This window comes from Pituophis catenifer, unplaced genomic scaffold (genome assembly GCF_029215685.1).
Source record: "Pituophis catenifer annectens isolate HBS135680 unplaced genomic scaffold, rPitCat1.0.hap2 SCAF_1, whole genome shotgun sequence".
NCBI classification, from domain to species: domain Eukaryota; kingdom Metazoa; phylum Chordata; class Lepidosauria; order Squamata; family Colubridae; genus Pituophis; species Pituophis catenifer.
Window position 1 is genome coordinate 4,036,304 of NW_027256881.1, and position 13,118 is coordinate 4,049,421.

At 44.1% G+C, this 13,118-nt stretch overlaps 1 protein-coding gene across 1 annotated transcript; it reads left to right on the forward strand.

Moving 5' to 3' along the window:
• Window positions 1-4,499: 4,499 nt before the first annotated feature.
• On the forward strand, window positions 4,500-12,726 carry ZNHIT3 (zinc finger HIT-type containing 3). Its single transcript, XM_070945157.1, has 5 exons — window positions 4,500-4,647; window positions 6,782-6,813; window positions 8,128-8,220; window positions 10,762-10,842; window positions 12,287-12,726. The coding sequence occupies exons 1-5, from the start codon at window positions 4,553-4,555 to the stop codon at window positions 12,472-12,474; spliced, it is 489 nt and encodes a 162-aa protein (XP_070801258.1). The 5' UTR covers window positions 4,500-4,552; the 3' UTR covers window positions 12,475-12,726.
• Window positions 12,727-13,118: the final 392 nt, after the last annotated feature.

The window sequence follows — 13,118 nt, forward strand, 5'->3', positions numbered from 1 at the left end:
AATGCAAGTAGAAAAATAGGGACCACCTTTGGTGGGAAGGGAACTGCGTTCCGTGCGCCTTTGGCGTTTAGTCATGCCGGCCACATGACCACGGAGACGTCTTCGGACAGCGCTGGCTCTTCGGCTTTGAAACGGAGATGAGCACCGCCCCCTAGAGTCAGGAACGATTAGTACATATGTGCGAGAGGAACTTTTACCTTTACCTTTTAATTCTATTAACCGCATACAAGAAAAGACAAATTCACCTTATGCAATATACAGGTGGGGACCTCAATTTATGACTACAATTGCGATTAGAATTTCAACAGCTCAACAAGAGGTTTGTTAAATTAGCGATGCCCCATTTTACAACCTTTTTTGCCAAGCAAATCATGCAGTTGTTAGGTGAATCATGCGGTCATTGAGTGAATCCGGCTTCCCACATTGACTTTGCTTGTCTGGGAAGGTTGCAAATGGCAGTCACATGACCTGGGATGCCACATCTGTCGTAAATACATGTTGGTTGCTAAGCACCCAAATCTCGATCAGGGTGGGGATACTGTGATGGTCGTAAGTGTGAGGAATGATTGTAAATCACTTTTTTCAGTGTCGTTATAACTTCGAACGGTCACTAAACGAATGGTTGTAAGTCAAGGGCTGCCTATAATTTGTTACAGGTGACTAAGAACAAATCAAAGTTAAAAAAATAATCCATCCCAGTGTATTTTTAGTATTTGCATCCATGCCCTTCTCCTTCTCATCCTGCTCAAATTCTTCTTTTTTTTCCCCACGTAATCTATTTTCTGCTTTTTAAAAATCTCTCACTTGGCATCTAAAGATATTATGGACTTAATACCAATTTCCTGGTTCTGATTCCACTTCAAACTAACTTATCTCTAAACGCCACTGACCCCCAGGCCCAAGGTCATCCATCCAGGTTGAGGATTATGGGATCTGAAGTCCAAGCTATCTGGAGGGCATCGGATTAAAAAAAAAAAAAGGCTGGTTTAAGGTTAATAAATTGTCATTTGGTAACATTAGCAGAATAGCAGATAAAATTCAGCCTCCTTAAACTCTCTGTGAAAAGATATGCAGATTCATATTACATCATGTTCCTTTATAACAGTGTTTCTCAACCTTGGAAGTTTGAAGATGGGTGGACTTCAACTCCCAGAATACCCCAGCCAGCTGGCTGGGGTATTCTGGGAGTTGAAGTCCACCCATCTTCAAGCTTCCAAGGTTGAGAAACACTGCTTTATAACATCTGAACTCCATGGAATAACTTCTGGCTACTTTTGTCTGAAGGGAGGCAAGCAGATCTGTGTCCAGCAGGGGAAATGTGATTACTGTACTGAAAATTATTATCTAGCGCCACCTGGTGGTGAAGAGTTGTCATTATCCCAAAGTTCCTTTTGTTTTTTCTTTAAAGTAGTGAAAATGGTTCCTGTAGTCTGCAATTTTTTTCCTCTGGAACTCCGTTCATACTCCCACACCATTCAAAGGGCTTTCATCCCAAATTGCATAGCTAAAAGTCTGTCGAGACTCTCAGTCATCCAGCTCACGGTTGTCGCAAAGGTGCTTTTTTTCAAGAGACCACTGGACTTTCTAGTTTTTCTTTGAAGACGTTTCACTTCTCCTCCAAGAAGCTTCTTCAGCTCTGATTGAATGGTGGGAAATGGAAGGATTTATGGAAGGTCTGTGTTATAGATTGCAGTTCCAAGAAGGCTCCACACCCATTTTGACCACTCAGGTGACTCTGAGGACACAGATAAACCTCCAAGTGACCTCAAGGACTCTCTAACAGGATGCAAATGACCAGCTGTCTGCAAGGAATATAAATCCTTCCATTCCCCACCCTCCAGTCAGAGCTGAAGAAGCTTCTTGGAGGAGAAGCGAAACGTCTTCAAAGAAAAACTAGAAAGTCCAGTGACCTCCTGCAAAAAAAAAACAACACCTTTGGGACAACCATGAGCTGGATGACTGAGCATCTCCATAGACATTTCTCTGAAGATGTTTCGCTTCTCATCCGAAGAAGCTTCTTCAGCCCACCTGGATGGTGGGGAATGGAAGGATTTACATTCCTTGCAGACAGCTGGTCATTTGCATCCTTTTGAGAGAGTCCTTGAAACACTTGGAGGTTTACCTGTGTCCTCAGGGTCACCTGTAGTCTGCAATTTCTCAGCTGGAAATCCATTCCTTTTCCCACACCTGTTGAGATTCTGTAGAGATTTTTTTTTATTATTTGATTTATATGCCGCCCTTCTCCGGAGACTCAGGGCGGCTTACAATGCGTTAAGCAATAGCCTTCATCCTTTTGTATATTTATACAAAGTCAGCTTATTGCCCCCACAAACTGGGTCCTCAATTTACCTACCTTAGAAAGGATGGAAGGCTGAGTCAACCTTGAGCCTGGCGAGATTCGAACCTGCAGTAATTGCAGGCAGCTGGTCTTAATAACAGGGTGCTTTAGACCACTATACTACCAAGATTCTTAATCATCCAGGTCATAATTGTCCCAAAGGTGCTTTTTTTCAAGAGCCAACTGGACTTTCTGGTTTTTCTTTGAAGATCAGGGTCACCTGAGTGGTGCAAATGGGTGTGGAGCCTCCTTGGAACTGTTGAAAGGACTGTATTATAGATTGCAGTCCAGAAAGGCTCACACCCATTTGGACCACTCAGGTGACCCTGAGGACACAGATAAACCCGTTGAGTGGCCTCAAACCTTCCAGGTTTATCTGTGTCCTCAGGGTCACCTGAGTGGTCCAAATGGGTGTGAGTCTTCTTAGACTGCAATCTATAATACAGTCCTTTCAACAGTTCCAAGAAGGCTCCACACCCATTTGCACCACTCAGGTGACCCTGATCTTCAAAGAAAAACCAGAAAGTCCAGTTGGCTCTTGAAAAAAGCACCTTTGGGATAGTTATGACCTGGATGACTGAGAATCTCTACAGAATCTCTACAGGTGTGGGAGAAGGAATAGATTTCCAGAGGAGAAATTGTAGACTGGTTGCAGACTCCTCCAAGAAGCTTCTTGAGTTCTGACCGGAGGGTGGAGGAATGGAAGGATTTATATTCCTTGCAGACGACTGATCATTTGCATCCTTTTAGAGAGTCCTTGAGGCTGCTTGGAGGTTTACCTGTGTCCTCAGGTTTACCTGAGTAGGGGTGTGCTACCATTTGCACTACTCACATGACCCTGAGGACACAAATAAGGGGGCCTCAACGACCATCTAAAAGGATGCAAATGACCAGCTATCTGCAAGGAATATAAAACCTTCCATTCCCCCATCATCTGGTCAGAGCTGAAGAAGCTTCTTGGAGAAGAAGCGAAACGTCTTCAATGAAAAACTAGAAAGTCCAGTGGCCTCCTGAAAAAAAGCACCTTTGGGATAACCGTGACCTGGATGACTGAGAATCTCTACAGACTTTTAGCTATGCAATTTGAGATACACCCCCTTTGAATGGCGTGAGAGTATGAACGGATTTCCAAAAAAATTGCAGACTACAGGAATCATTTTCACTATTCAGGTGACCCTGAGGACACAGGTAAACCTCCAGGTGACCTTAATAACCCGCTAAAAGGATGCAAATGACCAGCTGTCTGCAAGGAATATAAATCCTTCCATTCCCCCACCATCCAGTCAGAACTGATGAAGCTTCTTGGAGGAGAAGCGAAACGTCTTCAAAGAAGGCGTTGGCTTGAGTCAAATTTTAAATTGATTTTAAATTGGAATAGTTTTAATTACGGCCAAGATATTTAATTATTTTAATCAGTTTTTAGATTTTGTATGTTTTGTATGTATGTCTTGTTTTTACTTTGGCTGTTCACCGCCCTGAGTCCTATATTGGAGAAGGGCGGTATAGAAATTTAAACAAATAAAATAAATAATAAAATAAAGAAAAACTAGAAAGTCCAGTGGCCTCCTGGGGGAAAAAAAAACACCTTTGGGATAATTATTTTATTTTATTATTTTTTATTTTATTGAATTTATATACCACCCTACTCCCGAAGGACTCAGGGCGGTGAACAGCCATAGAATAAAACATATAAACACAAAATTGAAAATAAGATAAAACGAATTAAATAATTTGGCTGAACCAATTTAAAACCCCAATCATTTAAAACCAAATTTAAAATTTCCATTTAAAAAGGGGAAAGACTTAGGTCAATTATGACCTGGAGAATCTCTACAGACTCTCGACAGGTGTGTGTGTGTGGGGGGGAGAAATGGATTTCCAGAGGAGAAATGGCAGACTACAGGTGACCCTGAGGTGACAGGTAAACTTCCTTTGCAAACGGCAGGCTTGAGCCGCCAGAAGTCGCAACTCCGGGAACTCCCGAGTCTCCGCAGCCTTTAGCGTAGGGTTCTCTCCTGCTTGGGCTTGGGCGGGGTTGGTCTAGATGACCTCCAAGGTCCCTCCCAAACTCTGTTTATTCTGTATTAACAGCCGAGCTGGAGAGGGGATTTGCGGGCGGAGCAGCGGCCGGGTCTGGAGCCAAGCCCCGCCCGGGAGGCGGTCTGGCAGGCGGGCCGGAAGAAGAAGAGCCGGAGAGCCGGCCTTGGTGCGGCCATGCCGGGGCCGCCTGGCGAAGGGCGATGCGTGGTCTGCGGGCGAGAGGGGCGCCAGGCCGCGAAGTACCGCTGTCCGGGCTGCCGGGAGAGATAGTGGGTACCAGGGGCGCGCTCTGCTTATGCTCAGAGGCCGCTTGTGCGAGGGGAAGGGGCTTCCCGCTGCTCTCGGGGTTGGGCGTTTGCAAGGAGAGGTGGGGGGGATCTTGGGGGACGGGAAGGGAGGGTCTCTTTGGAGAGGGGCGGGGGTCCGGACTAAGGAGGGTTGAAGATGCTTTGCAAGAACAGGGGGCGCCCCATTTATTTGTTTTTATGCATATAAATACACGTCTATGTCTGTCTTGTCTGTCTCTCTCTTATATCATGGCTGGCTGGGGGATTCTGGGAGTTGAAGTCCATCCATCTTTAAAGTTAACAAGATTGGGAAAGGTTGCTCCAAATAAAGTGGTTTCCCCCCCACTTCTCATACAGAAAGTATCTATCTGTCTGTCTATCTATCTATCTATCTATCTATCTATCTATCTATCTATCTATCTTTCCATATCAATCGTCTTTTTCTATTATCCATCCATCCTATATCTGTCTGTCTGTCTATCATCCATTCATATCCATCATCCATTCATCTATATATATATATATATATATATATATATATATATATATTCTATCATCTATCCATTCATCTATAAATATCTAGTTTATCTATCATCCATCTATCTATATATATATCTACTTATCTATTATTCTATCATCTATCCATTCATCTATATAGATGAACTAGATATCTATATCTAGTTTATCTATCATCTATCTATCATCCATTCATCTATATATGTATATCTAGTTATCTATTCTATCTATCCATTCATCTATATATATATATATATATCTAGTTTATCTATCATCCATTCATCTATCTATCTATATCTAGTTTATCATCTATCATCCATTCATCCATCTATCTATCTATCTATCTATCTATCTATCTATCTACATATATATATCTAGTTATCTATCTATTCTATCATCTATCATCCATTCATATATATATTTCTAGTTTATCTATTTATTCTATCTGATCTATCTGATCTATCCATATCAATCAATCGTCTTTATGTATAATCTATTCATCCATCCTATATCCAGCTATCATCTAGCTATCTGATCTATCAATCTATATTTCTATCTAACTATATCTCTATTTCTGTCTATCAATCATATATCAATCAATCCTTTAATCCATATATCTTCTACCTATCTATCGATCATCTATCCCATCCATCCATCCATCTAATATTTCTTTGAACATATCTTTCATCCTCCTATTTGCTTATATTTATAACATTCTATTATAGATACTCGGGGGATCCCTTGCAAGGGTGGGAAGGGTAGGTTGTGGGTGATTCGGGGATCACTGGCTGAGCAGAATGTCTTCCCCGCCTCTCTCCTTCGCCTGGGTAGTAATGCAATGGGGGATTTCTTAGGAGCAATCTCTTCTAAGTGAGAATTGCTGGCTTAGAAATCTAGAAATTGTTTCACTGTCTCAGAAATGGTCCATTGGGGTTTGTGGGTTGATTCAGGTTGAAGGTACAAAGGTTAGGGAGAGATCTAGCATAGTGTTTTTGACACTTAGGAATTTTTAAGACGTGTGGACTTCAACTCCCAGAATTCCCCAGCCAGCTATGCATTCTGTTTTCGAGCAAAAAACACTCATTGGATAAAATTGATTTGTTTATTGGCTGGGGAATTCTGGGAGTTGAAGTCCACACGTCTTAAAAGTTCCTATGTGTGAGAAACTCTGATTTAGCAAATGCATTCCCAGAATGTGGCAATCTTGATTAGAGTTTTGTTTAGTTGCTATCTCTTTTAAAAATTTAAAAATTTTCTATGTTGTGCAATTCCAGCTCTTTGGTCTGGTGGATACTTTGGTGTGTAATATGAATCTTGAAAAATGGGTAAATTAAGTGAGTTGTGTGCATCTCAGCCTCTGGAATCAAATTACTTTTCCCCTTTAAATGGTTGGTATTTGCTTTCTGTGTTAGCATTCAGCCTTGTATAATGTCTGAAGGAGCAATAAGGAGACCTCTGCACATGTGCAGAGTGCATTCCTCCCACCAGATCCCCAGCTAGGTTGAAATACAGAAACTTGGGATCAATCCATATTTTTCTTTTCTAACTCTTTTGCTCTTAAAACTCATGCCCTGATGGATTATTCTCTTTGTTTTTTCAGTTGTTCAGTGCCCTGTTACAAGAAGCATAAAGGTAAATTCCCTTTTCATCTGCCTCCCTATTCAATTAATTCAAATTGTAATTCTGTGTCTCAGCCTTCCCAAAATCTATATTGGATGGGGTGTATGGGATCTGAAGTCCTATAAATTTGAGAAGCATCGGTTTTGTTTTCCATCTGCTTTGTTTCCCTTCTGGTCAAATTCTATATTGTTTTTTTTTCTCGTTTTCATCTGGGGAAGTCCATTGTGGTGCGATAGCCTAGAGGTGGCGCTCTCGCTTCACAATCAGGAGGCTGTGAGTTCGATCCTAGGTAGAGGCTTGATATTTTCCTGTCTGGGCACAATGAGAATATATGTCAGAGTTTAGGCAGTGTAACTAGTATTATGAGATAAACCCAGGAGCAGAACACAGCACACAGAGCCTTTAGATAAATAACAGTGGTTTATATACAGCTAAATATTTACAGACTTATACGTGGTTAAATACCTTATCATACAGCTACTGACACACGGAGAGGCATGAGGAGAGGGAACCGTCCTTTAATGACTTCCCTTATATAGGCAGCTTCTTACCCAGCTTCTTAAAGTGACAATAACCCTGCTGCCTCATCCCATTGCATCAGCTTCCAGTTGCCTCCGCTTACAACCTCTCATCAGCTTACAGCTGTTAACTCTTCATACCCTGACAATATATCTGCTGAAAAAAACCTCTGCATTGGTGACAGGGAAGGGCATCCGGCCAGTAAACTCTCAGCTCCATTCAGTTGCCCAGACTCCACCCTGCAAAGAGTTATGGGGTCATTAAAAGAAGATGATCTGGGGAAGTCCGTTGTAACTTCGAACAGCTAAGAAACCATTTCAAATTAGACATGCTTCTCGGGTTCTGACAGCTATATGCACACACAGACTCACACACACACAATGTGGTCACGTGATTGCATTGAGCCTTTGGCAACTGGCTCATGTTTATGGCATTTTGCAGGATCCGGTCACATGACTGTGATTGTTGGTGGCTTTTGCTGGTTTCTGGCATTCTTGATTTCCGGCAAAAGACACTCATTGGATAAAGTTGATCCCTGCGTTCATTAACGACCATGTCACTTTTTTAATAACCGCTGCAAAAATTCCGCCCAATTCATACAATTGGGGTGACCCACTTAACGACTGCAATTCCAGGTTCAATTGCAGTCATAAGTCGAGGACTACCTGCAATCGAATGCAAATCTGGAGTAACATCTTTAAGCTTTGCAGCTGCTGTCTTAAGGGATGGAAAGCAGGGCTGCGTGATCTGTAACGCCAAACCAAGTAGGATAAGGTTAAAAAAAAAATGTGATTGGAATTTTAATAGAAGAATGCGCTTCCGGAGCGGATCCAGTCACGCGGCCTGCAGATTCAGATGCTTCCTGCTCCATTCAGAGGGAGAAATCACAGAGAGCTGAAGGTACGTATTATTTATTTATTTATTTATTTATTTATTTATTTATTTATTATTTATTTATTTATTAATCAAATTTCTATACCGTCCTACTCCCGAAGGACTCAGGGCGGTGAACAGCCAAGATAAAATACAGATAATACAAATATTAAAAATCCCTTAATATTATTAAATATTTTGGCCGAAACACAGATTAAAACACCCAATTTATAAAATCACGAATTAAAAATTTAAAAGAGGAAAGTTAGGCCAGGCCAGCCTGCTGAAATAAAAAAGTTTTGAGATCACGACGAAACGTGCGCAGGTCCGGGATCCTCCGTATCTCTGGGGGGAGCTCGTACCAGATGGTAGGTGCCCCCACAGAGAAGGCTCTCCCCCTGGGGGCCGCCAGTCGACACTGTTTGGCCGACGGCACCCTGAGGAGCCCCTCTCTATGGGAGCGTACTGGTCGGTGAGAGGCTATTGGTAGCAGAAGGCGGTCTCGTAAATACCCCGGTCCGATGCCATGGAGCGCTCTAAAGGTGGTAACCAAAACCTTGAAGCGCACCCGGATGACCACCGGGAGCCAGTGCAGCTCGCGCAGGAGGGGAGGTCACTTGGGAGCGCCACGTCGCTCCCATAACCACCCGCGCGGCCGCATTCTGGACCAGCTGGAGCCTCCGGGTGCTCCTCAAGGGGAGCCCCATGTAGAGAGCTTTGCAGTAGTCCAGGCGGGAAGTAACGAGAGCATGAGTGACCGTATTTAACGATATTTAACAATATTTAAATATTTAGTCGTGAGCTAGAAGGAAAATGGGTTTTCTTTCTGTATGAGAAACGGATGTAGATTTACAGGCGGCTGGGTTGACAAAATCAGAAATGAGGAGGTGATAAGCCACCTGGGAAAGCCAAGGGAAATCATCAAAACCATCCAAAAGGGAAAGTTAGAATATTTCGGACATGTGATGCGACACCCGGAAAAATACGGCCTACTTCACTTAATCCTCCAAGTTAAGATTGAAGGCAAACGAGGTCCAGGCAGAAGAACATCATCATGGCTTCAAAATCTAAGGGACTGGTTTGGACAAAACTCAGCAGCACTTTTTCGTGCAGCTGCTGATAAAAACAGGATCGCCAACATGATCGCCAACGTCCGATGACGGATATGGCACAAGAAGAATGAGAAACGGGGAGAAAACCACTTTATTTGGAGCAATGTTTCCCAACCTTGCCATCTTTTAAGATGGGTGAATTTTCAACTTTAAGATGGGTGGCTGGGAAATTCTGGGAGTTGAAGTCCACCCGTCTTGAAGTTGCAAAAAGTTGGGAAATGTTGATTTGGAGAGAGAGTGCAACGGGAATGGCAGAATTGAAATGTTTTGCTCCTTCATCCTATGTAGCTTTTCAAAGCACAAACGTAGAACAATAGCAATAGTGGTGAATATCTCTAGCTCGGGTGTAGGTTGAGAGTGAAGGTTCATTCTGTGAGCTTGTGGGACCCACAAGCTCGGAGAACGAACTTTCACCCTCCTAGAATAATAGGGTGGGAAGGGACCTTGGAGGTCTTCTAGTCCAGGAGTCACCAACCTTGGCAACTTAAGACTTGTGGACTTCAACTCCCAGAAACTCTGGGAGTTGAAGTCCATGTCTTAAAGTTGCCAAGGTTGGAGACCCCTGTTCTAGTCCAACTCTCTGCTTAAGCAGGAGACTCTACACCCGTGATGGCGAACCTATGGCACGCGTGCCACAGGTGGCACGCGGAGCCATATTAGGGGGCACGCCAGCTCAGCTCTGGGGCGCATGCGTGCGCTGGCCAGCTGATTTTCGGGCCTTCTGGGCCCACCAGAACTAGGGAAACAGGCTGCCTCTGGAGGGCCTGGGGTGTGTGTGGGGAAGGCCCGTTTTTCTTTCTTACCTGGTTCCAGATCCTCTCTGTGTATCTGAGAACGGCGAAAACAGCCTTTCCCACTCCCTTGGAGGCCCTACGGAGGCTGAAAGGGCCCATTTCCCCACTCCCGGTGGGACAGGAAGGGACATTTTTTCCTGTCCCCAGCCTCCAGAGACTCCTAGAGAGGCTCACTCCTAGAGAGGCTCCTACAGATTCCTAGAGAGGTTCTGGAGGCTGGGGACAGCAAAAAATGTCACTTCCTGTCCCACCGGGAGTTGGGAAATGGGCCCTTTCAGCCTCCGTAGGGCTTCCAAGGGAGTGGGAAAGGCTGTTTTCGCCGTTCCCAGATACACAGAGAGGATCTGGAACCAGGTAAGAAAGAAAAACGGGCCTACCAGGCCATCCTGTGCCAGGAGCGGTGGGGGGGGAGGGGGGAGGGGCTTGCGCACACATGCGCGTGGGCACGTGCGCACGCGACCCTCCCCCACCTCCCCACCTCTCCTGGCACACGATGGCAAAAAGGTTAGCCATCACTGCTCTACACCAGCAGCCCCCAACTGGTCCACAGATTGGGGGTTGGGGACCATTCCAAAGGCCAGTAGCACAATGGTAAAATCTGTGTAGATGCTACTTCTTCTGGACTTCTTTAGTAATGGAATTGTCTCTTTTCGGCTTTTTAGGCAGTCCTTGGTCTGTGGATGACATTTTGACCGAAGATGATGAAGACGATAGGGTGCCTCTCCAGAAACTTCAGCTATTGAGTAAGTTTTTGGCATAAAATAAATGAGTATCCTACCGTTAAGGAAACTTACCTATTTCAATCTCCTGCAAATATTTATTTGAATGAGGTTACTAGTGAAATCCTGGTGATTTCCTTGCCATGGAGGAAACTAATTAAAAAATAAACCATTTCGGATTAGAGGCACAGGAAGTCCTTGATTTATGGCCACAATTGAGGCCAATTTTTCTGTTGCTAAGCAAGGCAATTGTGAAGGGAGTTTTGCCCCATTTTACGACTCTCTGGCCAGAGTTGTTAAGTGAATCACTGCAGTTGTTTAGTAACATGGTTGTTAAGTGAATCTGGCTTCTCCATTGGCTTTGCTTAACTGAAGATTGCAAAAGTTTGATCGCATGGCTTAGGACCTGGTTATTTACGGGACCGCCTACTACCACCAATAGCCTCCCACCGGCCAGTACGCTCTCATAGAGAGGGACTCCTCCGGGTGCCGTCAGCCAAACAATGTCGGCTGGCGACCCCTAGGGGGAGAGCCTTCTCTGTGGGGGCACCTACCGTCTGGAATGAACTCCCCCCAGAGATACGGAGGATCCCGGATCTGCGCACCTTCCGCCGCGCTGTGAAAACTCTTTTATTCCATCAAGCAGGCTTGGCCTAATCTCCTCCCTCTTTTAATATATAAATTTTAAATCTGTTCTTAAATTATTGGGGTGTTTTAATTTGTCTGGGCCAAAAAATGATTTAATTCGATTTTAACTGGTTTTTTAAATTTTTGTATTTATGTATCTTATTGCTTGGCTGTTCACCGCCCTGAGTCCTTCGGGAGTAGGGCGGTATACAAATCAAATAAAACATAAACATAAACATAAGCATGACCTCAGGATACTGCAGCCGTCATAAATATAAGCCAGTTGCCAAGCAAAATTCACTTAAACAATTGTCTCACTTTGCAACAGAAATTTTGGGTTCGATTTTGATTGTAAATCGAGGATTACCTGTTGTGAAGTTTCCGAAAGATGCCCTAATTAATCCATGAGTCACGAGCCAAACTTCAAAAGAAATACAGTCATTTATTAGAAGCACCATTTTGGCAATATTTGAATGCAGTTAGAACTAATCCCACATAGATTTACATTTCCCCATGATCCTGTCTCTCCCCTCCTCCTTGGCCATGTCATAAATCACATTCTCCAATTAACCACTTTGGCTGGCTGTGAAGCCCAAAGCTCTCCTACCGACTGCGGGTAGAAAGGCATCTGTGGAATGTAGTTTCAGTTAGGGAAATCAATCAGCTCCATCAGTTCTCCCTCCCTCCTGCTCATGGCAACTTGAAAGCTTTGCAAGTTGACACCTGTATTTGACTTACCCCCCTGGATCCTCAGACATCTTAGATGCCGAGAACTTTTCCATATCTGAAATTCTCAGCTCATCCTTCTTCCTCCCCCCCACCCCCACTTTTCTAAAAACAGAGGACTCGGAAGAGCTCCAAGCCATCCTTTCGAATCCTCACCTCCGGACGCTGCTGCTTACCATCGACCAAGCCAAAGATAAGAGTGCTCTCATGAAAAAATACATGCAGGAACCTGTCTTCGTGGAGTTTGCAGATTGTTGCCTGAGGACTGTCGAGCCGGAAGTGAAGAACGAAATTCCAGAGTGAATGTCTAGGAGTCAAATAGAGGTTTTTCCAGCCCAGGAAAGTGGCTAGCAAATTTGGAAGTGCTTTGTCTTATTCACTGCCAACTCTTATGTTGGAAACTCTTGGGACAGAATGAGCTATGTTGTTCCCAAGAACGGTTGATACAAGCAGGGGGGGTAGGTGGGGAGGGTCATTTTCACAAGCTGAATTATTTTATTTTTTAACCACCAAATTTTTGCCAGTTTCAGAGTGGCAATTCTTCTGATTTTGAAAGGGAGAAAAATGCTTTTATTAAATAAATTCTTTAATAAAGTCTAAACTCCTTTTCACACTCTGGTCTGATTTTATATTATGTGGGAATGGAAGGAAAGTTAAGATTTTAACTTCTGGGCTTCCGGTTTGGTTTCCGCCGCCGCCAGACAGTCTTTCGGGACCGCCAGCCTCGCCGCCCGTAAAGAGCCGTCTCTACAGCTGAGAGACGGCTCGAAAAACTCTGTCTCCTTGAGGAGACGTGAGATAGAGCCGGCGAGAACAGGTAGAGCCCTCTGCGAACTCCCCAGAGTTTTTTTTTTACTCTTGGGGAGGAAGCAGAATGTGGCTCCCTATTCAGCTCGCCGCTGCTCCGGGCATCGGGGGAACTCTGCTTCTTGCAGAGCCAGGCGATG

Coding starts and splice junctions, on each gene's coding strand:
- ZNHIT3 (XM_070945157.1), top strand. CDS start 4,553: ATGCCGGGGCCGCCTGGCGAAGGGCGATGCGTGGTCTGCGGGCGAGAG. Junction 6,814..8,127: donor CTGTTACAAGAAGCATAAAG/GTAAATTCCCTT, acceptor GAATTTTAATAG/AAGAATGCGCTTCCGGAGCG. Junction 8,221..10,761: donor GAAATCACAGAGAGCTGAAG/GTACGTATTATT, acceptor TCGGCTTTTTAG/GCAGTCCTTGGTCTGTGGAT.